The 27,909-nt window shown below is 42.7% G+C and overlaps 1 protein-coding gene across 2 annotated transcripts; it reads right to left on the bottom strand.

Annotated features, from left to right (window-relative positions):
- SETX (senataxin) lies at positions 1-27,905 on the bottom strand. 2 transcript variants are annotated; one of them, XR_004244036.1, is made up of 27 exons: positions 27,799-27,905; positions 26,590-26,776; positions 25,303-25,483; positions 23,787-23,997; positions 23,504-23,613; positions 22,815-23,034; positions 22,555-22,674; positions 21,384-21,555; positions 20,708-20,798; positions 16,022-20,254; positions 15,089-15,188; positions 14,496-14,672; positions 13,624-13,853; positions 12,939-13,106; positions 12,655-12,811; positions 11,723-11,824; positions 11,181-11,293; positions 10,410-10,481; positions 9,990-10,139; positions 9,395-9,502; positions 8,529-8,716; positions 7,806-7,898; positions 7,034-7,198; positions 6,434-6,571; positions 3,987-4,074; positions 3,607-3,700; positions 3,437-3,502 (listed from the first exon to the last, which is right to left on the bottom strand). XR_004244036.1 is itself a non-coding variant. In XM_032130423.1 (26 exons), the coding sequence occupies exons 3-26, from the start codon at positions 25,480-25,482 to the stop codon at positions 2,387-2,389; spliced, it is 8,502 nt and encodes a 2,833-aa protein (XP_031986314.1). In that variant the 5' UTR covers position 25,483; positions 26,590-26,776; positions 27,799-27,905; the 3' UTR covers positions 1-2,386. The 2 variants fall into 2 exon arrangements, 1 of the variants encoding a protein (XP_031986314.1); XM_032130423.1 differs by lacking the exon at positions 3,607-3,700 and having other exon boundaries at positions 1-3,502.
- Positions 27,906-27,909: the final 4 nt, after the last annotated feature.

Below are 27,909 nucleotides of genomic sequence, written 5' to 3'. Positions count from 1 at the left end.
TGCAATAACCCAAGCATTTTTTATTGACAAATACAGGACTAATGATACAGACTGATATGGCAGCAATAATCCACTGCTGAAGACTGACAATGTAAGTCAGATAAATCTAGTATTAAACCAGCAAAAAGGTCTGAGCCACTGAACACACCTCCAAGATGATTTATGGAAAAATACAGGCATTATAGAGTACAACAAAAATGAGATGTTAAAACAAAATTCCTTCCAGCACGTGGCAAGTACTGCTCTCAGAACATGTTCTGAAATGCAGAGTAAGGAGAAAGAGAACTACAAGTTTCACAGAAACATTCTTGTGACTAAATTGCATTTCATAACCAGAAAAGCATTTCCTCATTAATTTTGTTGCCAGCTTCACTTTATTTACATCAAGACAGTCCAAATGGCTTCCACAGCCGTGGGGTTTGCAGAGCAGCAGCCTCTTAATGTGCTAAGTACAAACAGCAGGCAGGGCAGCACAGCCCTGCCAACGAGAGCCAAGGGGCTTGGAAGATGACAGTTTTTAAATGTTCCTATTAACATAAAGGGAAATAACACACAGGGTATGGAGTCTGTGATGGGGAGTGACTGAAATGGCCAGTTTGGTAAGGTCAGAGTCACTCAGCAGCCTCACAAGTATCACACCAGCTGGAGAAGAGCACACAGGGCTGCCAGGAGGAGTCAGGGGTCACTGAACGATTCAGAATGCAACATAACAAATAACTAAAGCTGAACAATGCACAGATGCTGATCTCACCTCACAGGGATCTCCCAGATTCTTCCCATTACATTGAAACATTCAGTCCTGCACAGCACAATGAGCTGGACAGGCACAGCCAGCAATAAAAGCCTCCCCACACACCTCCAAGGCAGCTCCTACCAGTAAAGCACATTTGTTTCAGGCTTGGATGCATTAGGGATGTGAGTTTTCCTGGCAGTTACAGCCTGAACCAGCACCTGGTGCTTTGCCCAGTAAGGCACTGGCATCTCCCTGAACTGGACCACACAGACCTGTCTGGCAGAGGGTTCAAAGGACAAAGCTGGAATTATCCCTGCAATAAAGAAAACAGAACTGAGGATTGTGGCTCAACTGTGGCTCGCTTGCTCCAGCAAAGCCACTGCCACAACGCTGCTTATGTCAGTGACAAGGGACAGCAGGACACTGCTTCAGGGTGTCACACACCTGGAGATGGTACAAGCCGGCCCACTCCGTGCACCCAACTGATACCAACACTGCAGCTCCTCCATTCCCTGAGAGCTGCACTCTCAGGTTATCTCCACACAAAACTCAGTGCATGTGAAATGCTGCTCTTCACCTCCCGAGACACGCACAAGCTCCAGAAAACAAAAGGTGATACTTCACAGTGACCCAAAGGGATTCTTAGTAGAAATAATTCCACTTTTATTGTGAAATGTTATAACAAGAGGAAGGTTTTCTTAAAAATAATTTGGTTTTTTGCCGTCCTCTTATAGTGGCTGCATATTCTTCATCAGCACAGTGGGAAGAAGCCAGTAGTAACACCTAGAAAGAACTACCTGTTCTTTTTATCCCTGTGGATCTCCAAAAGCTCCATACAAAGAAACTCAAGTGATATTACCAATAACTGTTAACTAGATCTTGGACCAAGATCTCACAGTGCTGTTGATTCCTCCTCACACAGTGGGACCAAACAGACCTCACAGGCTTTAATCTGCAGATTGTGTTGCCACTGCAACAAGAAAGGGATTCCAACTGATAGAGCAGCAGCAAGAGCAAAACTCAAGGCACGTTTATATACAACAAAAACTCTTCAGTTCCTATAAAAACAGGCAATAAAATACACAAAATAAGTAGAATTCTTTCCATTCAACCAATGTACATCTGCCTCACTCCTTCCTGAGGCAGTAGTGGAGCATGAGCAAGAACCACCGCTACCACATTTTCAACATTCAGTTTCGCTGTGAAATAAATTAGACATATTAGTGCAAAGGGAAAAGAAGTCTGTCTTTTGGGTTTTGGGGGTTGGGTTTTGTTTTTGCTTTACTCTGGTTCTTCATAAAAAATTACATCTCTAAGAAATTAGCATTTACACAAGGAAACTACCAAATAGCTTAAAATAATTCTGTATACTGTACAAATATACATCCTTAAACATTTACAACCTCAGCTTCCTAGATGACTAAACCCACTGCTCTTTCAAGCAATGCAGCTACCCAACTTCTCTTTTCAAAACCTCAAAGGTACCATCTGTCAGGTATTAAGTCCCTCCACAATTAGGGACAGGATGGGAAAGAGATCTGATAGTACTTGTATCAATATAAGGGGGTTCCAGCTGTGCTAAATAATTTAAAATACAGTCCCTGCTAGACAGAAATCTGGGAATAGATTTTCAGTAATGAGCCAATAGTAAAGTCAGGGAAAGATCTTTCTTCTCTTGGCAGAGCTTGATTCTGTGTTCTCTGGTGATTCCTGGGATGGTCTCCTTGATAAACCACGAGAGTCTCTGTTCCACTCACTGCTACTGCTCTGACCTCCTTCACTGGGGGCTTTGGAACTGCTTTTGGACACAGCTGCTCTCTGGTCCCCCTCATGCTGAGCTGTGGGAGGGGTTGTGGAAAACACATTGCACTGTCCTGGTGTTTGCTGGGCCTTCTTGGCATTTTCTGTTCTGCAAATCTGATCCCTGGCAGCTGAGGACACGTCCAGGCCTTGCTGTGGTGTTGATCCTGGATTGCTCTGGGCTGACCGATGGCCGTCCTTCAAGGGCTGCTCTTTCCCTTTGGCTTCAGTTCGACTGGCCAGGCTTGCCAGCCTTGGGTCCCGTGGTTTCTCTGGAATGGCAGCAAGTGCTGCAGCCCCCGAGGATGCAGGGGCACTGCCCCTCCTGGAATCTACAGCTGCAGCCCCCGAGGATGCAGGGGCACTGCCCCTCCTGGAATCTACAGCTGCAGCCCCCGAGGATGCAGGGACATTTCCCCTCCTGGAATCTGCAGCTGCAGCCCCTGAGGGTGCAGGGGCACTGCCCCTCCTAGAATCTACAGCTGCAGCCCCTGACGATGCAGGGACATTTCCCCTCCTGGAATCTGCAGCTGCAGCCCCTGAGGGTGCAGGGACATTTCCCCTCCTGGAATCTGCAGCTGCAGCCCCTGAGGATGCAGGGACATTTCCGCTCCTGGAATCTGCAGCTGAAGCCCAGGAGGGTGCAGGGGCATTTTCCCTCCTGGAATCTGCAGACGGAGTCCCTGGAGGCTGTGTGGGCCCTCGGCTTCCTTGGGGTACTGCATGGCCAGGGCCAGCAGCAAGCTCCCGTGGGCTGTTCCCAGAATTTCCAAGCTCCCTCCTCTTGCCACTGGAAGAACCAGCCTGTGCCACAGAAGATATTGTCCCTCCTGGGACAGCTGGGAGCTGTCCTGGTGGCCTGAGCTTCAAAATCCTCAGAGCCTCTTTCTTGTAATTTTTTTCTGTTGTCCTGATAATGGCGCCTCTTTTCTGAGCATCCTGAATCAAGTTATTCCAGTTTTTATCTTCCTTTAAAAAAAAAAAAGAAAAACAAGAAAGACCTGTTATCAGCAAGAAATCAACACAAATGGACAGAGGTGTCAGAGGATGCACAACCTCTTTAATCAAGGTACCTGACACAACTGTCATGGAAACCACTGTTATGTTCCTTCTGGAATGGAAGAATCTTATGTTTCAGGTGCGAAACAGCAACAGACACTCTGGCTGCTGTAACACAGGGAAGGCACTTTGAACCATCAGAACTTCCAAAAAATGACCATTGCTCAATTTCCAGGGGTTTCGCTCACTGCCGCGGGGCTTTAGCGCCCCCTAGCGGCGAACTAACCCCCACCATCCCCCCCCCCAGACGCTCCCGCACCCCCCGCCCTTGGGAAAGCACAGAAATCAAGGACTCTCGGGACAGACAGTTTATTCCCTGGCACTAGAGAGGTTTGAGGACGGTGCTCAGCCCATTCCATTGACACTGAGCCCATTCCATTGACACTGCACCTACCATGAGCGTCTGCAGCCGGCCCAGGATGAAGAGGCTGAACCGGGCTCGGGTAATGGTGACATTCAGCCGCTGGAGGCTTGCCAGAAACCTGAGTGACAAGACAAAAACTAAGCTCCTAAACTACTTCGTCCACAAGGCTTAAGGGTTATGAGTAAAAGACATAAAACTAAATGTCACTGAAATTAATGGCAGCACTTCCTCCCCATCCCCAGACCCCGGGGCAGCAGCCCTGCCTTACGTGAAGGGCTGAGCATGAACTGTGTTTTCTTTCTTTCATCACTGATTCCTTGCAGGGAATTCCAATTCTTTCCAGCTCTTGCTGTTGATGTTGATGTTTCCTTTCTTAGAGCAAATCCCCTCTTAATGCCAACCACTGCTTCCTTAAACGTTCCTCAAAGTACTGAGGACATCAACCTCACTTCACCTATCAAGACTTTAAGCTTCTTTTTGACTTGAACTGAAACACATTAATAATATTTGGCATGATTAATGGGAAAACACCCTACTGAAGTACTGAACAGTGCATATGAATATTTTATTTTAAAGGTGACCTGCACTGGAAGCAGGTCAAGGCAGACTTTTGCTTTGTCATGCTTCAAGAGGGGAGAGTATATCCTTGCAGAAGTTTGGTTTTGCACTAGGAAAATTCCCTAGCTTGGTTTTCAGGGATCACAAACCAAGATACTGAAACCTAAACAAATGCTAAGTGTATTCTTAAAGGTTGATTTCTGTTAGGACTCATTTACCAAAACTCAAAAAAAGCTTTATGAGACTAATATAAACTATTTCTACTTTAATGGAAAAGCTTCCAAAATGCACTGCTTATTCTAACAACATCCACAGCTCGAAAGTCCAACTTTGTTTGAGCAGGTTCACTATCAGTGCCTGGCTCTGTGGTCACTGCACTGAGACCTCTGCAGCAAATTCACAACCCTGCAGTGAAGGCTGCAAAAACCACCGAGCCACCTCAAAAACTCTAGACAGTGCAGGGAATAAGAGAAGCAGGAAGCAAACAGGGGAGTGGATCCAGCAGCACAGAGAGTTCTCTAGATCTTAACAAATGAAAGAGAGGGGACCTTGAAAAGCTACTAAATATTCCTGACAGCTTTTACAACTGAAAGCCAAGAAGATTATTTTCTCAGGAAGGGGGCAGGGGGGTGATTGTCATCCTTTGGTGTTTTCTTCTCCCAGTTACTTTCAGAGTAAATTTAATGCTGGACTAGCAACCCTGGAGAACAAAATACTTCACTCAAGCTACAAGATCATAGGTAAGGGTGTGGCAAACTTATCCCATCACACCTTGCCAAGGACACCTGACCCTGAAAGAGAGATGTCCAAGCCATCAGCATGTACAGCTGCTAAGGCACTGCACTGGCAAAGCTTGAACATATAAACCTTTATATATTAATGTATAAACACAGTAAGCTGGAAAGTTCCTGCCGAAAGAGCAGAGGTTTAGTCTCTTGTCAGCCACAAGAACTGGCAGGTTCCAGATGCCTTCCATTCCCAAACTCAATCAAATTAAGAAATCTTCAAAAGGCATTTTTGTTGTTTACTCCAAGATTTGGATTCTTTCTTTTCCCAAAGTATCATAGATCAGCACAATTAAAAGCCATTTTTCTTGCAATCAGAGAATGAGTATCAAAGAAACATAAGCAGCTTAGTGAGACCTGGTACGTGGAAACAAAGGTTTTTGTTTATGTGAGTAGACTTCCCCTAGTTTAACTTAAAAGGCAGTGAACTCTAAGAAGGCATATTTCATGTTTTCACTACCATTTTTTAAACTAAAGTGATCTGCAAGTTAGAGAAACAAATCAGCAACTGCTGGAAGCGCTCTGGGGGTAAACGGCACACTCAGTGTTTAGTTCCTTCTGTTTCAGACAGAAAAAACCAACATAAAAAATTAGGAAATCTGCAATCTTGAATTAAGACTTCCTGCCAATCTCCCCCTAGCTAAGATAAGCACGTTTGTCTACAAATCCCAGATCCGAGTCTGCTACATCACATTCCAAGTGACATATACAACTAGTTAACAAGACCTTTATGGATGTTAACGGGACAGCATCATCCACAGAAGAGGAGTTTCATTTTAAGAACAGCATTCAGAAAGTTACAAGGTGTGCCAAAAGCCACAAGAACAGTAACTGCTGCAGTAAGAATGCAAAGAGCCAAGATCCCAAGGCCAATCCTGCCAAATGCAGGCAGTGGCAGGATAAGGGAGCTGTGCAAAGGGATCAGCACATAATACAGAGCACATCACCAGCATTTCCCTGCCCCTCTTGCTCAGACTTCTCAAACCAGGAACACCAATTCATGCACTGAGATACCCTTTAATTCTGGTAGAAGTGACTTGTTCTCTGTAACTTTCTTACCAGTCCTATTAAAAAATATGACTTTCTCTACTGTGTCCCTGGAAATGGGATTGCAAATCACTGCAGGACACATACCCAATGGATCCTTTGGTGCTGTTGGCCAGCATACATGCCACAGTGGAGCCTTCGGAGCTGTTTGCCCGCACACAGGACACGATGATGCAATCCTTCTCCCGGCCCTGGAACGCATCCACTGTGTCCACTTCTCCCGGGCTGTTGAAGAAACATAATTCAGCAGCTTGCTAATTCCAAGTTGGATTTCTAAGCAACACAGTGATGCAAAGAGCCTAAACACTATCCTTAATGCTTATGTCAAACCCACCCAGGGCGAGTTTCTCCTTCAGTGTATGAGCCTAAAGCTGAATTTACTGTTCTGAGATCAGCATCATTACTGAAAATCTGTTTGGGTCCACACAGCGTGGAATTTTAGGGTCTTTTGAATCAGCTTATTCAGAACAGCACTATAACCAAAACATGTATACAGATTATAACTAAGAAATGGCACAAGGAGACTGTGCCTGTTTTAAGCAAAAGGGTTCCATGTCCCCTTTAAAGGCACAACCAAGTACAAATTTTAGCAGTACAGAAAGAAGCTGGAGACTTTTTGCCATTACTTAAGAGGATAAACAAAGGATTAATATGCAAGGCCCATTTGAAAGCTTGTTGTTTCTTTACCTGTTATTCTTAAACACACTTTCTAGTTGTTCCTGAATTTTCTTTTTCTGGGCACTGTAAGGGGTAATTATTCCAATGCGACGAACGCCCAGATCCTTCCTTTTTTCTTTAATTGTTCTAATTAGCTCCATCACCAGCTTCACTTCCCGAGGATTGCTGTAAGAGCTGCACAGGACACAATGGAAACGTTACAGAAACATCTTTGAGAGATCTTTTCAATCCAATGCTTTGGCCCAGTTTCACGGGGGATTTTGAGTCACAGCCCCTGTTTTGAACTTTTGCAGCTTTTTTCACACAGAGGCTCAAGATCTTAGCAAGCAGACCCTGATGAGGGGCTAACCAAGCCTGGGAAGTGCAGACACTGAAAAGCTGCACTTCCACATTCCCATGCACCTCCCAGCTGTGCTCTCCTTGCAGAACAGGTGAAGGGGAGGACTGAGCCTGCCACCTCCTGGTATCTCCTCAGTGTGCACCTGGGAAAGGAAAGTCACTGATTAAATCATGAACTCAAACTCTTGCTGAAGTTAGCAGAGACTGCAGGCATTTACTGGCATCTAATAGAGAGACACCAGGATTAAAACCAGTTTCAGATTTTAAAAAATGCCCAAACCATTCAACCTCTTTTTTTCATAAAATTAAATCATATCAGCTGGAAAATGCAGTTCTAGCTACTTGATGCATATTGGAACAACAGAGGAGAGAAGACAACTCTTCTGTAGGCAATTAATTCTCAGAAAATCTAAACTTTGGCTGAGTAGAATGCAGGACTTACTCATTGTCTCGCTCCTCACGACCATCAGCTACATCAAAAATCAGGTATGGCTGGAATGGCCAATCTGAAGAACATCTGTTCTCCTCTATTGCCCTGGAAATAACATTTTCATCACTAGGCAACCATACAACTAAGAAATTCTAAGAACTGATACTTCATTAATTTACGTCATGGTTATCAAACACAAGCAACTCTCCAGGATGAGAGGAACTGGCCTCAAGTTTCACCAAAGAAGGTTTGGATTAGATATAAAGAAATTTTTCTCACAGAAAGGGTTGTAAAGCATTGCACTAGACTGTCCAGGGAAGTGAGAATCACCATTCCTGGAAGTGTTCAAAAATCACGTGGATCTGGCACGTGAGGACATAGTTTAATGGTGGAAATAGCTGACACTTGAGCTTGATGGTCTTTTTCAACCTTAACCACTTCATGATTGTAATTTTGAGCTCTTTTCCTCCCCAGAGTCCTTAATCTTCCCTGCTACCCAAATAGTTTGAGGCCTGAAAAGGAACTCTCAGCACTCTGTATATGCTCAGTTTTAAGGGATCTCACCTCATCTATCACACCCACCACTAATAGAGATGGAATGCACCTTTCCTCCCATTAACTATCTTTCCCCCTCCCACAACCTCAAGTGTTTTTAAACTCACAGTAACACCCTGACATAAAAAAAATTGCTTTGAAATACCCCCTGCCCAGAAAGGAGAACAGAGAGCTACTCACTTGGCAGTCTTTAGGGTCCTGCCATAAACGTAGTTGGATGGGAAGAGGCAGATGTCCGGGTGCATCCTGTACTGCACGGTCAGCTGCACCACGGGCAGGCTGCGGAGCACGTCCCTCTGCACGTGCTCCTCCAGGTGCCTCTGCAGACGGGCCATCAAGGACTGGTCGTAGCCATACTGCTGAGCTTTCTGCCACAGGGAGAACAGCAGATTTCATTTGGGACCTCATTCCCCAGCAGGCAAAGTATTTGGTGTTTTAAACTTCTAAATCGCTGACAAAGTGACAACTACTCACACTTCAGTTTTCTACGTGTGTTGGTCTTATTAGCTCAGTAAAGGCCACCTGCACAAATCTGAATTTTTGTGTGTAATCTTTAGCAAGACAACTTCCCTTACTGAGTCACAAAACACTAAAATTGAACACCAACCGTAATGAAAAGCAAGACTTTCCAGGTGGGATCTTGTTACACAAACACACAACCTGTAGGCAATTTACCCCTCTAAGGAAGCCAGCCTGACTTTCCTCCTTTCTTTATCAGGAGTGTTGAAAACAGTCGTTACACGTGGATACAAGGACATGCTTTTATACATTTATCCTTAGAAAACACCTGTAGGGTCAGGAAGTCCCCATACAAACAGGAAGTCTTCATCCTCCTTAAGGAACAGGGTAGTGACTGAAGCTTCCAAAATGAGATAACAGCCTGCCAACAACACATCATCCCTCACAAACCAAGTGCCCAGCTTGAAGCTTGTATTGCCCCATTGAAATGTATCTTTTTCTCCCTCTTTAAATATTTTCTATAGATACTGTTCTTAAACTATAAGTACTCTATGGCAAGAAAAAAAGCAAAGACCTTGAACACTTACTAGTGATTTGACAGTAGGAGGGAGCTGTTTGGGATCTCCAACAAGGACAAGTTTATTGCAGCGATGGATCAGTGGAATCAGTGTTTCCACCTCACAGGACTGCCCTGCCTTTTGGATATGCAAACAGGACAAAAGTAGAAGTTGTAAGCAAAGGAGGGAAGTATGTTAAATTTTCTGTAACACAGCCAGAATAACTGAAATGCTTTAAGTCTTCTAAAAAAATTAAAAAAAAAAAAAAAAAAAGAGGAAAAAGAAGGACTTCTCTAGTAAAAAAACTACCAACAGATTTATTTTATTATTATATATGCAGAGCTCTCCAAACATATAAATAGAACCAAACCATCTGGAAATCTCTACAACAAAAAAATGTGGCTGAAGTGTGGTTCTAAATAAAAGCTGTCTACCCATTACAGCACCAAACAAGTCAGGAAAACAATCAATTACAAATTATTCTTTCTCCTCATGGTTCTACCGAGGATAGGGCAGGCAACCCACAAATACTCCAGCAGCAGCCAAACAGCCCCAGGCTGCCTGAGCAGAGCACAGGGCAGGTGTGGAGGTGGAAGAGGCTGCAGGTCCCAACAGCTTCACTGACCTCATCCACGATGACACAGCTGAAGGGATCGAGCCCCTTCCGTGAGAAGGCCGATTCCAGCAGGCTCCCCCCGCTGGTGCTCAGCGTGCAGCAGACGATGTCAGACTCCAGGATGATGTCTGCCTGCACTTTCTGGGAGTGCACCCGAACCTTCAAGCACAGCAGGACACCCTGGTTAAAATTCAGCCTTAACTGCAACAGTGAGTGCTCCTGTTTGGGCTTTTTTCCCAATATGCAGCCAGAGTAGCCCCAGATTTCACAGCTGCCTGTCCGTAACTTACTCAAGTTTATGGCCTTGATCCATTTACCCACTACTTTATAAATGCTCCCAGCTACATCAAAACCAAATTTCACCACAATTAAAGGACACCAAGTATAAAAATACATCAGCTGAAGTTTATTAAAGATAAATTCTCCTACCTCCTTTAGCTGAGAAGCAAGTTGTTGTCTCTCCTTTGCAAGTCTGCCAATTTCATCATTTAACATTTGACTCTAGATGGGGGAAAAATTAAAGAGAAACCACCTTTAGCACCACTCATTTCCCATATACCTTCTTTCCTCCCACACCACCCTGAATCATTTCCTAAACATTTAGACTTGCTCAGACTGTCTGTTAATTTCAAACGTGTCTGAAGAAGCTGATCAGTTTCTTGGAAAGTTGTCAACATACTTAGGCTCTGCAACACACAATACCAGATCTTACATTTTTGTGCAACTGGGAATTGGTTTACCACCAGAAAACTCTCATTTGAGTACAAATGCCAAATTTTTAGACAAAAAAAAAAAAGGAAAACTTCAAGTGCAACACATATTCCACAATCTTAGATCACGAGGTATCTTCCTATATTTTCAGTGAAACAAAACCTGAGCTTTGAAACATACAATCAAATGAAACCATTAAGATTTATAAACATGGTTATGTTAAAATCTAATTGGTGACAGAACCAAGTGAAGACTACTGAATGCTAAAGCAACAAGTGGCATGATCAACCAGTGGAAAATACTGGCATAAATAAACAAAAAAATTCCTGATGTGAAGTTCTTCATTCCCTTTCATGGTGCTACCAACTTTTCCATTAGTTGAAAAAATAGGTGAAGAGACAGTTCTGCTTAGAGGTGACATCAAAAATCAGAGTTCTTTTGGTGTTACGAGCACAAAAACCCAAATAGGATTAAAAATTGTCTTGCTACCTCTCTCTTCTCACATCTGTGCATGGCACGCTCTCGAGAAAGCATATCCAGCTTCTGATCCAGAGCTTCTTTCTTCTTCTGGATATCCTGGTCACAGTTACCTGGCTTTCGTTCTGTAATAAACCAAAGGAGAACATACAGGAGGAATAGAAAAACTGTTACAGTAACTCCAAATTGGACAAATTGATTTTTTTGCTGCGTTTTCCCATTTTCTATTGGAGTTTTATCTTGTATAATGAAGACAATGAGAACTGCTTCCAACTGTAGCTCTCAAATGCTTCATTCCTTAAAAATGATGGCTTTAACGTGTATGTAATGTAATTTCTTAAAGAAAAAAGTCACCTTGCTTATTTCTTTCCTTCTCCTTAGATTCTGGCTCATATATAAACTACCACTTCCCCACTAAGATTAAGAAAAACAGTGCTTCATGAAATACTATTGTAGAAAAATCTTCCTTCTTACAGGAACACATGGTCCATGTGGAAAACACCACCAAGCTCTTAGAGAAGACTGAAGAAAAGTCTGCTTTCCATGTTACTTACTCATTCTGTGTTCAACTTGCTTATCCAGGCTGAACCCCCGGACTTCACTGTTGATTGATTTTTCAGCACCAAGTCGCACTAATTTGATATCACCACAATTTCCTGTTTACAAAATCAGAGTCCAAATACTGTTAAATTACTCCAACTGTCTCTGTGCTTTGCTATGACAGTTAAAAAAATGTAAACATCATGGATAGCAAACAAGGCTTTTCCTTTTCTACTTATCTGGAGTTTTCAGCACTTGACTTGTACTTAAATGCAGCTACAAAAAAATCAGTAATTCCAAACTCCAAAAAATAAAGATTTTGCCCAGGTTTTAGTGGTGGCTAACACTAAGAATGTTATTTTGAATTAATAAAACTACCTCTTACTCTCAGGTTTATCTAAAACTTCCAGAGTTCCCAACTTGGACAATGCTGAGTCCCATCAAGTAATGCAGTTGGTAAGTCAATACCAAATTAATGTTTGGTTACAATGCAGATATTTCCCCCCTTGTCACTAACTAGATGTAGAATTCATCTACTTCGTATTAGTCACAAACTGGGAGGAGGAAAAATGAGAGGTTCTGACACATGAAAATTTTCAGTCTGTTTCCCATGACCAACAAAGTCCAACTTAATTCAAAATAAAGGCAAAAGACTTGTGTTCAAATCCCCAAAGAGTACTTAAAAACTGGTGAACTTAAACCAGCAGCATGAGGAAAGGGTCAATGTCTATAGAAAACAAAGTGTCATTTATTAAAAAAACCACAATACACCTTTCAGAAAAGCGCATTAAAGTTAACAACAGTACAAGGATGTACCAGTCATGTTCTGCAAGAGGAAGAAACTGCTCAGAGGAGCGTGTAAGTACAGTACATAATCAACTGTTCCAATTCCTCCACCAGGTTTTGCCCATTTAACATTAAAACAGAATTTTAAAACAAACCATACCCAAAGGCTCCTGTTTGTTTTGGCATTTTTCCTTAAATGCAATGATGATCTTTTTCATGAGTTCATCAAGAGCAGCATTTGATGGTGCACAGACTAGAAAACGGTTTGGCTTACTCTTGGAATTTTTGTCCCGAGCTGTTTTCTCATTCCTAGTGTTCTGTAGATTAATTAACAACAAACCAAAACAAGCTCCTTAGATTGTTTTCATTTGAAATTGAGAAGCCAGATAGTACATTCATGTAAACCAAACCCCAGCACATGACCATCCCATCATGTTCACTTACTTCTCTCAAAACACGGGACAGAAGTCCTACAATAGTTTTTGATTTCCCTGTCCCAGGTGGTCCATGGATAAGGCAGATTTTGGCAAGTCTTGGGTGTTGCTTTACCATGGCATAAGCTGTCTCAATGGCTCTCTTTTGATCTTCATTGTATTCATTCATACATGAAGCCTGAAGGAATAGACAGGGCAAAAAAGTAATGAATTATTGTTGATCAACCTATCAACCTTCCACATCAATTTTCTGTACTTTCAGAATGTCCTCACCCCTCTAGCTATAACTCAAAAGCTGGAAGGGCAGGGAAGCTTTTTGATTCTAGGTTTTATCTAGATGCACAAAACCCTCCCTTGAAAGTCGTAACAAAGGTTTTGTTCACTCTCCACACCTTTATTTACAGTACCCTTTTCATCATAGGTTTCATTTCCTGAACACTTCCCCAGTAAGGGGAAAGAAAACTGAAAGCAGTTTGAAGGACACCTACAACAATACAGCACAAAGACCAGAGCAAGTTCAGACCCCTCTCCCACCCCATCAGCCAGCTCTGAGAAGGGCAGTGTCTCAGTGCTTTTAAAACTTGGCTGTTTGCTCTTGGTCATCTCAAAAGCCAGCACGAAAAACCAGACCTGCAAAACTCATAGGCTCAAATGCCTTCTTTGTGCACCCTGGCACTCCCAGCTGCAGGACTTACAGCACTTCCTGAGGCTACAGGCAGATCTCTGGGACAGAAATCGTCGTAACTTGGATTTATGATGGGTTTAGCCAGGGGGCTCCTGCTCAGCAGCAGAAGACCTTTGAACTTCCTGTGTGTGGTCACCAGGGAGCCAACCACCACACACTTCACTTGCTTATGGATGAAGAACGACAGATTGCCTCGGGTTTGCACAGTAAGATGACAGGCAGTTTGCTGCTCCTTTTGTCCTGTTAAAGAACAACAAGAAACCAAGTTGTTCACTCAAAAACTATCCAAATTATTAACTGAAAGATACTCCAGTAAGTCACTCAATGAATTCAGCAGAACAAGATGCTGTCTTGTACTAAGGAATCAACAGTGAATTCTTGCAAAATCCCAACACTTCCCCACCCCCACCAAAAAAAAAGACCAAACAAAAAAACTAGTGCTCTGTACAACTACTCAGATCACTGCTTTAATAAGGCAGGTACTGGGTACTTGGTAATCCTGGAAATTAACAGTTTCAGTTCCCAAGAGAGTGGCAATTTTAGTCAGTGAGATCGTAGAAGTTCATGGCACGTTGTGCTCTGCATGCACTTGTAGGATGGTATTGCCGTGAGATACTTCCTCATCACTAGTTTCTGGTTTTACATGAAGCAGTAACATTTGCACCGAAGGAAGTCTCTAGAAAAATTATGAAAAGCAGGGCTGCAGCTTCATTTCCTGACTTTTTATAAAGCTTCTAGCATGAAACAGACCTGCTATAGAGGAAAAACAACTCCATTTCCTCTGAGGCGAGTGGTATATTACAACTACCAACAGCCAGCTATGAAGAAGCATTTCATGGCACCAAGAAGGATCCCATTTTTATTTCAAGCCCAGTTACTCACTATTTGCATAGCCAGATGGACGAGAAAATCGTGTCACAAGGCCAACATGATTCACTTTGTGGTTCTCCATCCCACTTTCTTCCCCAAAGGTGTCCTTCTCCTTGTGGACCACCAAGAGGATTAAGTCATCCTCCTTTGGATGAAGCTGCCTTGCCAAATCACTCTCTCGTAAATGAGCTACCCAAAAGACAAATTAAAATCAGAACATTGAAAAGAAAACGCTTACAATTATTTTCTGACTGTAGAAGTACTGTTCACTTTTAAAGCTGCTAAAGGTTACAGCAAAAGATTATCGTGAAAATTTTAACTCCATCCTGCACTCTTAAGCCTGAGCACAGCATTATATAAAAACAGAGCAAGCCAAGGACAACTTTATCAAAACATGCTGAAGAAAAAAAACCCAGATGAAAGATATGGAAGGCACAAATTCCCTACAAAATACATGTTTCTCTTAGGTGCATTCTGTAGAATAGCAAAGTTGAAATCCTTTCTATATTTAAAGCAAACACAAAAAAACTCTACAAGTGCCAGCTCATTAAAAAGCGTCATCTTCTTGAAAATCAGAAGATTTTATTAAACAAAAAAACCCTCACCTGTAAAATGTGCTGTATTCATGTCAGCAGAAAAGTTCTGTAAGTAGAAGCAGTAACTTTTCTCTCTTACTTTCTGGTTTTCTACCCATTCTTGTGCCAGCTACACATTGAAAAGGAAACAATAATACTTTGAAGGGTTTAGTGTATCAGAAGAAAAGCTTATCATGACTCAAAGGGGAAATAAATGAAACTATCAGACTGTCAAGTAAATTTACCAAGAGTCCTACCCATTTCTTTTCTTTCACATAAGCATACCCATTACATATAAACACACAGGGCAAACAAAAGTTCTTCCTTGCCACTCACCCATTTAAGGTACTTTCTTAAAGCTCTTCACAACTACTCTTGAGTTTTCCCTGACTGCATTTTCACCTTAAAATGTCAATATTAATCTGGCATTGACTTTATTTTCTACCTTATTTCAATAGAAGTGATGCAATGACTGAACTTGAAAGCATTCGGACACTGATTGAAAGAATACTGTGTTTTGTCACTATTAAACTATAAACCAGTAAAGACTAGGAAAAAAAAAAAAACTTCCTAGATTAACCTATTCTCTCGTGTTTCTCAACAGAAACCAAAACATTAGTATTTATCCTCTTTTTACAGACACTGTCATTGAAAGATCTCAGTTTCTTAAAAGATTTCTGGTTTAAACTTTATATGCTATAGAGAGAGGAAGCACATCTTTTGTCACGCCTTTTATTGTGGGTGCACACCCAGGAAAAAAGAAACACTTCACTGAGCCGAATAACTCTGGTAGTCCCCAGTCCTAAACACAACTGTTTGGATTATCTACCCCAAATCATTCCTCTATTCTGATCTGTATCTGAACATTTTCAAAGGTAAATAGAGGACATAAACCAGGTTTTGATCGCTCCATAAAATTTAGCAGTGTTGATGAAACAAACCAAAAGGCAGAAAGCTACTTACTGTTTCAAAGGCGTTGAGCATCATCAAGGGGAAAAATGTATTAAAATAGTCATTGTAGCCCTGAAATCGGACAGGAACAGAGGCTACTACGGACTGCAGAAGATTCTTGGGAGTTCCAAAGTGGCTGAAGTTTGCAAACATTTCGTAAGTCCACTTTAGGACTTGGTTAACAAAAATGCTGTAATCGCGCTGCTGAGCACCAAGAAAGGAGGAGTAGGTTTCTCGGCCAGGCCCTCTGGAAATATTCGAAGCATTGTCATAGCGTCTATTTTGTGACTGGAGAACATTATTGGTACTGAGGGCTTGAGGTACATTACTGAAACTTGGAGATTTGCACGTTGGATTTCCTGCTGGTGCAGGTTTTGGATACAGTGGTGGCCTGACCACCACCGGTTTGGCCGCATTCACTTTGCTTTTTGAAGGTGGGGGTAACTTTCGGACATCCTCAAGATCTTTGCTGAAGGCTGCGTTCCGTGAAGAACTTGCTGAGCTGAAAATTTTGGTAGTGGAAGGCTTTCTTATTTTAGGTGGCAGGAGAGAAGGCTTGGCAAACACGTGATCTGCCCCTGGGCTGGTGGCTTTGTGTTTACTACAGTATTCTCCAGGTTCTTCCACCTTTTCCATACAGTCTTTATAGCTACATTTCCTAACAGCTGAGGGTTCGTTCTGCTGAAGAGTTTCATCAACATCCATTTCCTCTGGGGTCTTGCTACTTACAGCAGCATCTTGAACACTTTCCTCCTGAGAGCATAACTCCATATCCACAGGATCTAACTGAGTTAAAAACAGATTATCATCACCTTCGTCACTGCTTTCATCTGATTTACACCCATTTTGCTTTGAAGTTTTCACCTCACACTCAGGCAGGACAGTGCAATCTTTTCCTGAAGACTCATTTTTATCATCTCCAAGTGCAGTGGAAGAGATACTTGAATCCATAGGGACAGGAGGAACCACCACACTGTTACCCTCCCATTTTCTGTTCCAGTCTGAAGAACGAGGCATTTTAGAGGCACTTGCCACCTCCTCCATAGAGAGGCTCTCCAATTTTCTCTCGCTGGCAGAGGGACAAGCAGTCTCTTCTCTTTTTTTCTCCCTTTGGTTTTCAGCAGATTCTTTAAGACATGCCAATTCAAAACTTTGAGGCTTTTGTTCCACAGGTTTTGCACCCGCTTTGGTAACTTTGTTTCTGCTCTCCAAACTTCCTGCAGAAGTTTTCGCACTTCTTTTGGACCTCGCCTCCCTTGAATAGCGAAGGTCTTGGCAGATGAGCAGTTTTTTATTATGTTTCACAGACAAACGCTGAGCCTCGATCTGTTGGGTCCTCTTTTTCTGTGCAACTCCAATTCTGCCTGCAGCTTTGCCGTGGCTGCGCAGCAGAGCCAGGCTCTCCAGGGAGGGCTGGGACAAGTCAAACGCCTTGCGGGGGCCCTTCTTCAGGCCCAGCTTTTCCACAGTTGATGTTGGAGCAGGACTCTGCCGAACTTTTCTTGGAGGAACCACAGCAGGCATTGACCTGCCAGGCTGAGAACGCTCTGGCATGCTTTGAAGTGGTGTTTTATTTTTGGCTGTTTTAACAACTGGAGGTTTTTTAGGACTTCTCTGAACAGCCGGTGCTGATTTACATTTTGCTGTGGCCTTCCGTGGGCTTGTGCTGTTTTTCTTAAGGGCCAACTTTGAAGCTAAGGAGCGGGGAGATGTAGATGCTCTGGGTTCAGGCAATTTTGAGTCCAGAGTGAAGCCTTTAGCAGTACCTTTGTCTACACATTTCTCCAGCTGACCTTTTGCATCTTCCTTACTAACTGATTCTTGCAAGGTTGAATTAGTTGCTTCTTTTGTATCATCAACTACTTTCTGATGAGAAATATCCTCTGTCTGCTTTTCTATCGAGCTTGCTGCTTCTTCCATGGTGTCATCACTTAAGTAATCCAGATCATAACCCCATAAATCTAAGTTACTGTTCTGGAACTCATCTGAATTACTCCTCTCAGCTGCTGGTTTAACGTGATCTTGTTTATACTCCTGAGTTGTTTCCACAGCATACGCTTGAGTATCTTGCCAAGCTGAAAAAACCTCAGCTTCTGTTTCAAATTCAAAGTACTGAGAATCACAATCATCCAGTAATGTGGGAGAGCCTGGAGACTTTGATTCTCTTTTAGTGCCACTACCTGAAATGCTGCTGGAAGCTGAAGACTGCTCTGCACACACATTTTCATTCTTGGTTTTTGTTTCCTCCTTGTCAGACACGCTTTTTTCTTCATCAGAAGAGTCTGAAATTACAATGACTTGATTGTTAGGGCCATCTGCACCACAGGGACACCTGGTACTTTGGCCCTCATTGGAAGATCTTACAGTACCTTTCACTTTCCTTCTAATATCAGAGACATTGTGGCACGCTGAGCTTTCCTGGCTGGACACAACAGAAAAATTGACGCTTTTGGCATAAGCAGCTAAAGATAATTTACTGAGCTCTCTATCAACCTGGGAGTCTGATATAGCATCATCTTTAGAAACCGTCTTCACAGAATCCTCCTCTTTATTCCCCACTGAACTGTTCTCCCTCTTGAAATATTCCGAAAACTCAAACAACCTGTCACTTGATTCACGCTTCACTGACAGTGGCCTGATCATATCCCTCTTGTTTTCAGAGCTAAATGGAAAATAACCATATGCTGAAATTTTATCCCTACAGGTCTCAGAAATTTGATTTTTGCAGTCATATTTATCCAAGTCTTTTAAATTAGGCTGCTCCTGGTTTGAAGTTTGCATGTTAGAGTTTTTCCTAAAGAAAGACATCAACGATGAAGCTGATTTTTCTTCTGTTGATACTTTTTTTGGTGAGGCGTCATTACGCCCTAAAAGCAAAGTACTGTCATCTTCCTTCCCCTGCACCCCAGGTTCATTTCTAGAGTTAGAGGAATCTAGCGATGCTTCCTTGGATATCTGTTTAGTAGGGACCAGTGTGGACTGGAACACACTGTTTACACTTGTCTCCTGCATACTTTTGCAATTCCTTGAAGATAGGGAATCAAGATGAGTTTGAGCAGACAGATGCGGTGGCGTTCTGGGTTCTGCTTCGTGTTTGATTTCTAACTCTCTGCCTCTCCTGAAATCTGAATGCTGGGCATTTGAATTAAAGCATTGATCATCCGCATTGCATTGCCCTGCCACAAGATCATAGTTCCTATTTTCCTGAACTTTCCCACCTTCTTTTGTTGCCAGTGAGTTCTGTGGGAAGATACACTCCTGAGTTGTCAGGTTATCAGGTTCCTTTTTAATATGCATCAAGAGGCCTTCTGTGGATGTGCAAGCTGTTGAACTTCTAGATGCATCTCTGCATTCCTCTTCCCAGGCATTCCTTCTCCTATGGAAAGGGTTCTCTTGACAATCTCTGCCTTCCTTTGACATGACAAATGGTGAATAAAGGTCCTCTCTCTCATGTCCACTCATCTTGTATCCATCATCACATGCATTCCTCTCGTGCTTTATCGAGATGGTTGGCAAAGCTGTTGAGTTTGAACTGCTTCCTCCAGCCAAAGAGGTGCTCAGTGCTTTGCCGTTTATACTTCTTATAACTTGCTTTAAACACGTTTGCAACTCCTGGGTTTCCTGGCTGCTCAGCTGCCACCCCACAGCTCGATTTCCCCGCAGGAGGAGGTTGAGTTTGTCCAGGTACTGCTTGCAGAGGGCGTGCTGGCCGATCTGGTAGCCCTCCTTGAGCAGGCTGCGGATGAGCTGCACGCAGGCGTGCTGCACCGAGTTCGGGGCCTGGAACAGCCCCGCGCCCGAGCCCTTGGCACACAGCCCCGGCGCCTTCTCACTGCACCGCGTGAAGGCTCTGCTGGGAAGTGTAGCACACCTCACCACTGCCTCCACCCACTCCTGGGAGCTGATCCACAGCAAGTGCAGGCACTTCTTGCTTCTGTGTAGCTCAACAATGGACACTAAGATGAGGAGGAAGAACTCAGAGATTTTGTCGCACTGCTGGATTCGTTCGATGAGGATGTCTTTGATTTCTGAGCAAAGGTAGTGGATGACCTCTACTATATAGGCTACACCCAAGTCCTTGAGATCCATAAGGGACTGAACAAAGGGGATGAACCAGAGGAACGTGCTGTGATGGACACGCATATCTCTGCCAATGTCAGACTGAAGCATGTTAGCCAGGGTCTGCATATCTTCATACATGTTGGGGCAGTACTCTGGGCAAATGGCAGCCTTCCATCCAGTGTCCTGAAAAATACATTCACCACACAACATCCTCAGTGACATGCACACCTACACAGTGTAATATGGCACCTTTTTTGTAGCCATAGAAGTTACTTTCTTTCATATATATGTTCATTAAATGGTAATATCTCTTACATCCCAACGTAAGTCATTAAAAAATGCAAAAAATAAAGAGTCCACAGATGTATAAGGAACTAATTTCCTAAAACATTATCTATGAAATTGGTGTGAAGTAGTAGTTCCTTTAAAAATCATTGTGAACTATTCAAAGACACTGTCATGCTGGCATAATTTAACCTCAGAGAACCAAAAACACATTTAAAGCCTTTAAAAGACATTTCATAAATGCAACACATTGACATCAAGAGATGAACACACTCAGAAATGTTTATTCTTGACAATGTCATTCAGTGACTACAGTTCAAAGAACAGGAATATAAAATGCTGGTTTAATACCTTTTGAGGCTTTTCTGTGTTGTAATTATACACAATCTGACTGCAAGAAATCATGTCATCACCGTAGTCTGACTCTGGTTCAGATTTTGTCCTAAAAAGAAACACAAATCATTACAGACTCACACAATTAAAACCCTAAAAAAGTCAGGATAGACATTGCTTTTCAGATACCAAGTGACCATTAGAACTTGTCAGTGATAAGCCATACCTATGAAAAGGTACCATATTTAAAAGTGTAAAGCTTGTTTTATCCAGCTTGTAAGAGGTGGGGGAAGCAACTGTCTCAGGAAAAAGTTTTCTACTGAGTCATGGATTTGCCTATGTACATAGAACAAATGCCCAGAATGCCATCAACTGAAAATTCAGGAATTCCCATAAATTTACCAAATCCCAGACATGGAAAATCTCCATTAACCCTTCAGTGCAAGTTGGCTGTAGCACTAAATAAGCACTGTTAACTAACAGTCTTCCCAATTCAGGAAAAAAATCCTAACAAGTTTAACACAGACATGATGGTTGCCAAAAAGAAGTGAGCATATATTTTTTTTTGAAAGAACCTCACAATTCTAGGAGACCTACTTCAACTTTTCTTTGCTTGAAGTTGGAAACATGGTATTTTTTTAATTGCCATCTCCCTCCCCCAACACAAATTACAGCAGCACTGACAAGAACTGACCTCCTAAAGCTACTGCGAATATTTTTGATTTCATTGTTGTAGCTCACACTGTTTATTATGGTTTGAAAGGCTTGGACAGGATCAATAAGCTGACCCCAAACTTTAGATCCGAGCTGATCCAAAATAACCATGAAACAATGCAGGGCAGGCCAGAAGGGGTCAGTGGAATCGTCTGAAACACAACAGCAACAGGGGAGAGTGTTGAAATGCAAATCCTGGACATTCTTAGGCTAAGCAGAAATTGCAAGAGCTGCTTCTCATTGATCTTTCTAAAATATCAATATAAAAGTATTCTAATAAGTTGCAATTGTACTTTTTAACCTGAAGAAAGAATTTAAAAAGTCAAACTCTCTTATCTACACAGAGACACTGCTCCTTATGCAGTCTTACATCAACAGGAGCCTGAATGCTCATTATTAATATTAAATAATACTGATGTTTCCCAACTCTATGAAACTGATTCTTTCACACTGATTTTTGTAGGGCTGTACTAAGAAGTGGCACAACTTACACAGCTGTTTATTCTTTTACTTACAGAGCTAATTTATACTTCACATTTACAATAAAAGCAATTGGTTCTTTCAAGTGTTCTTACTCCTTCACATAAGAAAATATATCCTCAATAAACACAAAGTTTATAAAGATCTGCTCATTTAAGAAGCAATCCTGGTCTTGAGCTCACAGGCCATTCCCAGACAATGCCATGGTAACCTATGGGGTTACTAAATCTGAATTCTAAATTTACAGCTGCAAAAGGGAGTCCCCTCAAAAAGACAGATGGAAGAGTCAAATTTTAAGGCAAGTTGCAGAAATTCAGGAGTTTCTTTACTTTAGGACTCAAAATTCAAACTTTATGCCACAATGAAACGTGCATTCTCTATGCACATGCAGCCTGTACATTAAATGAAAATAGAGACAGAAATTGGAGATTTGTCCTCTCAAAGCCTCCAAGTCAGACTTGGCAAAAGCACTGCCATCCCTTCTCCACTTCAGACTTTGGATGTCATCTTCCAGTATTTGCCAGTATTACCCAAATATTGCACCTTCCAGAAGATAAACAGGACTCATTTATAACCACCTCTCATTACACTACCAAGAACTTAACCAGGAATTTGATAAAGATGAAAAATGGGCTATAAACTGTCTTAATCTCAGCATCAAAATTAGTTACCAGCTGCTTCTTTCTCCATAGTGTGAAGTATAGACTGCATGAAATCATTTTGTTTTTCAGGGCCCAGTAACAAAGAATCCATGGCTTGTTCTTCCAGCACTGACAGCAACATGCAGATCCCTACAGAAGAAAAAAAAGAAGCAACCTGTCTATATATTTGAAAAAATACACAGCACCTATGAAATTGTAGAGCTCTGACTTGGAAGAAGTGCTTACAAAAGGGAGACTACACAAATTCATTTCTGATCATAAGTACTCACCCAGCCAATAGTTCTTGTAGTTGGCTGTATCATACAAATGAGCTGGCAGAAGGATGAGTTTACCCTTTTCAAACATTGAAGAGCTGTAAATATCTGGATTCTCAAAAAGCCCCAACTCAATAACTTTGAACAAACAAGTCAGCACTTCCTCTAAGTCATAGTAATCATCCCTGTCAACCTTCCCTAAATTCCTTGCTGTTAGGATGGCCCATCGACGAATCTAAGGATTGAAATAAAAGTTATATATTAATCAAAAGAACAAATAAAACCACAATTCTGTAAGAGGAAGCACTGCTATTACAACTGGAACAAAGGCATATTTTTATTAATAGAGTAATTAAAAATAAGTCTTCAAAATAATCTTTGAAATAGGCTTGCTTTACGTACAAGATTATGTTGGTGACAAGGAAGCTATAATTCAGGGTAATACCTACAAAGAAAATTCCTTAGGATTCGTGTGCAACAGTATAGCAATTGGTTTGTACTAATGTCATGTTATTTACATGTTACTGACCAAGATTTTCTGAGAGAACTGCATACTGTAACAGATGTCATGTTTTATTTACAGATAAATGCACCACACAGATTTTCTAAAACCATGCAAAGACAGCACTCAATGCCCTCAGTATTAACATGGTGCACAAAACCAGGATTGACTGGAACTCAGCAGAACAGAAAAAGGAACTTACCACCTCATTTGGGTGTACCAAAAAGAGATAGATTCCTGGGTATTTCTCAAAGACCTGAAAGGAGTCGTGGCTTAGTTCCATTCTACAGAGCACTTCTACACACAGCTCACCTAAAAGGGTAAGACACCGTTATAGTAAGGACTAATCTACAGGTTCACATAAAAATTTATTTAGCATCAAAATAAATATAGACATTGACACACTCTTTTAACTACTATTTATTTTCACCTTCTTCAGTATAACACCACCATTCCCTTCCAAAGGGATGTGATCAGATACGTACTGACTTTCTTATGCAGCAGCAGATAGGGATATTTCAGTATTTCCAGCAGGGGCACTCGCAGGTTGTTCTCAAAATTTGGGCCCACATATCCAGACAGACGTGTCTCCCCATTCTCATCTATCAGAAACAACTCATCATCTTCTCCTGTTTCTTCATTCATGGATTTCTCCATGTGGGCAACAAGGCGGGAGGTTTCCAAGTCCCACAAGTCCTATTCAGTGGGGAAAAACAACCATCAAAGTGGACTTGTAAAGAAAGCGATTGAGGACATTGATTATCACGTACAGAAATCTTAATTATGCTTTCAAAACTTGAAATCTCATTTTGAAAATGAGAAATCTCATTTTGAAAAGCTTCTTTCTACGCATAGTCCAAAACACTAAAGCTTTGAAACAGAATTCAATTATGCAAAGTCCAAATCTCTCACTTTAGAGTTAAGACTACAAAGTCACTTTTAAAAGGATAGCCTTCAAACCAGAAGCAATTTCATAATTCTGTTAAATAGTCATATTCCTTTCAATACTTATTTCAGGACACAGCTTAGTCACAAAGCTTTGTTCCACTGGCCAATACACAGAAAGATACAATACAGGAAAAGATCGTATTTAGGAAGATAGGAAAAGCATTTCTAAAATCTTGCCTTCTTACAGATTTTGCAATTAGTGGAAGGAAAAGAATATAAACAATGCAAAAAGACTGACTGATTTTCTGGATATTTGTAGGGATTCACTCACTTAACATTGATCTTAAGTAACTGCTCCCAACCTCAATTAGATACCAAGTTTATTCACTGCTGTGTTACACTGCAGTAAATGGACACAAAAAGGAACTTGCAGTAGGGTCCAAGTTCTCTTATTTCCAGTCTATGGAACTTCCAGTCACATGGAATTACACTCCAGAGACATCTAGCTGACCAATCTAAAGAGCAACCTTTTAGACACCTGTATTATGATCAATTAGCTACAAACACATACTTCACATTCCCAGATGGGAAAATAAGCTTTCCAAAAATATAAAATTGTATACTAGTAAGGGAGGATTACAAAGGAGGCTAAAATTTTTTTGATTAATTGCAAGGTCTTGCAAGGTCAGATCTCTGAAATTCAAACAACAGGAGAAAACTACGACTGAGAAGTGAAAGTGAACAAAAACAGGAACAACCCAAAAGCTGAAGAGAAACCAGCGGAAAAGAGAAAATACATTAAAGAAACGAGCTGTTAGTCTGGCAGCTGTTCTTTGTTTCAGATGACAAACCACCACAGCACAAAAGAAGTCCAAGCTATAGTGTCTAGTCAGCAACTTACAACTAATGTTTTAGTTCTTGCCAATTTGAATATATGCAAAACAAGAGGGTCTCTGTTTTACAATCAGCAGTTTGCAACTCCACATAAAAACCCAAACCAGTTCAAAAGCAATGCAACCTATTCCCAAAACCCAATTAAACACAACCCCTGCATAAAACTCCCCCTATGCTGAGGCTGGACCACAGAAGCCTCTTAGTTAATCTCTTAATTACCTCATGCAACCTTGGACATTCTTCCCTCGATTTGTGGTATTCAACCACACACTCCAGGCAGTAACAGAGGTCATCATTGGATCCTTCAAAATCTTCCTGGGACAGTCTTTGAGCAGCATAGTGCTTCAGGAACTCGGTGGTGTCAGCACCACTCTGTGTGCACCATCGGCATGTGCTCATTCTGGGGGTACAAAGAAGCAGGAATTAAAGTCCAAAGCCTTCAGGTTGCAGAATATTTCCTTTCAGCCATAACAGGACCCAATTTTCAAGTGTGGTGAATGTCAGGATTTCAGTTACTCGTTAGCAGCCTCCATGCAGGTGTTCTTACAAGATACAGGTGCATGCAGTTGAACAGATTAAAGCATTAAAGGGACAGCACATAAAAAATGCCTGTGGAATAGCAAACAGTAAAAGTAAAGCACTGAAGTCAAACATGCAAACCAGGAAAAAAAGCATGAAAACTCATTTTACATACAAAAAAAAAATCTCCTTACCCACACATTGCACAATTTCCAGAACTACAATGCAAAGCTCTTTATATTATTTTACTGGTGTCTCTGGAATCTAGGTCTAGTGGCACAAAGTTTAATTAGCTTTCTTCCTTAATCTCCTGCTAAAATTTGTAGGTCAACAAATCCCTGTTGTCACAAGCAAAGGATATTTACACAGAACTTTCCTGTCTGTTACTTTTATAGACAGAAAGCGTGCTAAAATTCTCACCACAGATTGCTTTCCTCTAAAAACAAAAATTCTTCACTAAGCAGCAACAGAATCATCTCAGATCCTGCTAGTCTGAAAAATTCAACAGAACACTGGACTCATAGAATCATTTGGTTTGGAAGTGTCATTTCATTCCACTCCCTGCCATGAGCAGGAACACCTTCCACTATCCCAGGTTGCTCCAAGCCCCATCCAGCCTGATCTTGGACACTTCAAGGGATGGGGCAGCCACAGCTTCTCTGGGCAACCTGTGCCAGGGCCTCACCACTCTCACAGGGAAGAACTTTTCTCCTAACACCCAGTCTAACCCTGCCCTCTGTCAGTTTGAATCCACTTCCCCTCATCCTATATCACTACAGATCCTGATGAAGAGTCCCTCTCCAGCTTCCTTGTAGGCCCCTTCAGATAATGGAAGGCTGCAAAAGCACGAACTCTTGAACTATCGATATAAAAAGAAAGATGCTAACTACTTCTTTTATTCGGCATAACAAAAATAGATAAAGCCAAGCTTTAAGTTTCCTCATACATACACATATTCCGGGAAAACCCAACAGTTGTGGCATTTACCTTTCAAAAAAGGAGCTATTTGCTGTGCAGGTGTGCCAGGTCACATGGTGGGAAGGAGAACAGCGCTGCCCTGCAGCCAGGGAAGGGGCTGAGCCCTTCAGCCATCCATGTCCTGAGTGCAGAGGGCAGAGGTGTATCCTCAGCAATCCACCCCCTGGTGACCAAGTCTCGGTAGTATTTCAAAGACCTAGAGCAAAACAGAAATCAAACCACTGAATGACAGAATCAGTCCGGCTGGAAAAGACCTCTGAGATCATCAAATCCAACCTGTGACCGAACACCACCTTGTCACCCAGACCAGCGCACTGAGTGCCACATCCAGCTGAACACCTCCAGGGATGGTGACCCCACCACCGCCCTGGGCAGCCCATTCCAATGTTCAACAACCCTTCCAGTGAAGGAATTCCTACTGATGCCCAACCTGAACCTCCCCTGGCATAGCCTGAGGCTCTGTCCTCTCCTGTCACTCACTGCCTGGGAGAAGACGCTAACCCTCACCTGCTATAACCTCCTTCCAGGTAGTAGATCAGCAGAACTCGGTTCAGCTCACACTTAAGAATTGCTCTGGTATTTAGATTAATAACTGCATTAAAGCATTTCATGAAGAGATAAGTACGATTTGCAGGAGAATCCCTTCTGTCACTCAAGTGCGGACACAATGTTTGTCTCGTTTTTCACTTAGAAAAAGCGTAAATATTTACCTATGTAAGGAAGTCCCTTAAAGGAACGTGGGCGGGTGGGTACACGAACCGCAGTTGCGAGCAGCACCGTGCCCTGTAACGCTGCTACCGACACCCCGCACCGGCTGCGGAGCCTCGGCACCCACGCACGGAACGCCCGAGCACCGAAAACTCTTTCGGTTTCGCGGCTGGAGCCGCCGCAGCCGCCCCGGTGCCGGTGACGGCCCTCCCGCAATCCCAATCCCAATCCCACCCCTATCCTAACCCCAACACGAACCTCAACCCCTGGAGCGCCCCCCGACAGCTCCACCTGAGCGCTGCCCTCGCCTCAGCCGCCCTGCCCGGTGTCCTCCGTCCCTTCCCGCCAAGCGGAACCCAGCTTGGCGGGGCAGCGCCTGCCCTGAGGCGGCGTGAGGGACTGACACAAAGGGTGTCCCGGGCGGAGCGCGGGCTCCCCGGCGGCAGCACAACCTCCAGCGCGGCGCCGAGCGCACACACGATCCCGCTCCTCGTTGCCCGCTCCGCTCACCTCACGCCGCTCCCGCAGACCCCTCGGTCCGCCCCGCACAGGCCTGCCCGGTCCGGCCCTCCCGGCACCGCCGCTGCCGCCCTGAGGCCGCGGCTCTCCCCGCGCTTCCGG

The sequence above is a fragment of the Corvus moneduloides genome, chromosome 21 (genome assembly GCF_009650955.1).
Source record: "Corvus moneduloides isolate bCorMon1 chromosome 21, bCorMon1.pri, whole genome shotgun sequence".
Classification (NCBI taxonomy): Eukaryota; Metazoa; Chordata; class Aves; order Passeriformes; family Corvidae; genus Corvus; species Corvus moneduloides.
The sequence above is the reverse complement of the archived record's forward strand: the minus strand, read 5'-3'. Positions and strand labels throughout refer to the sequence as shown.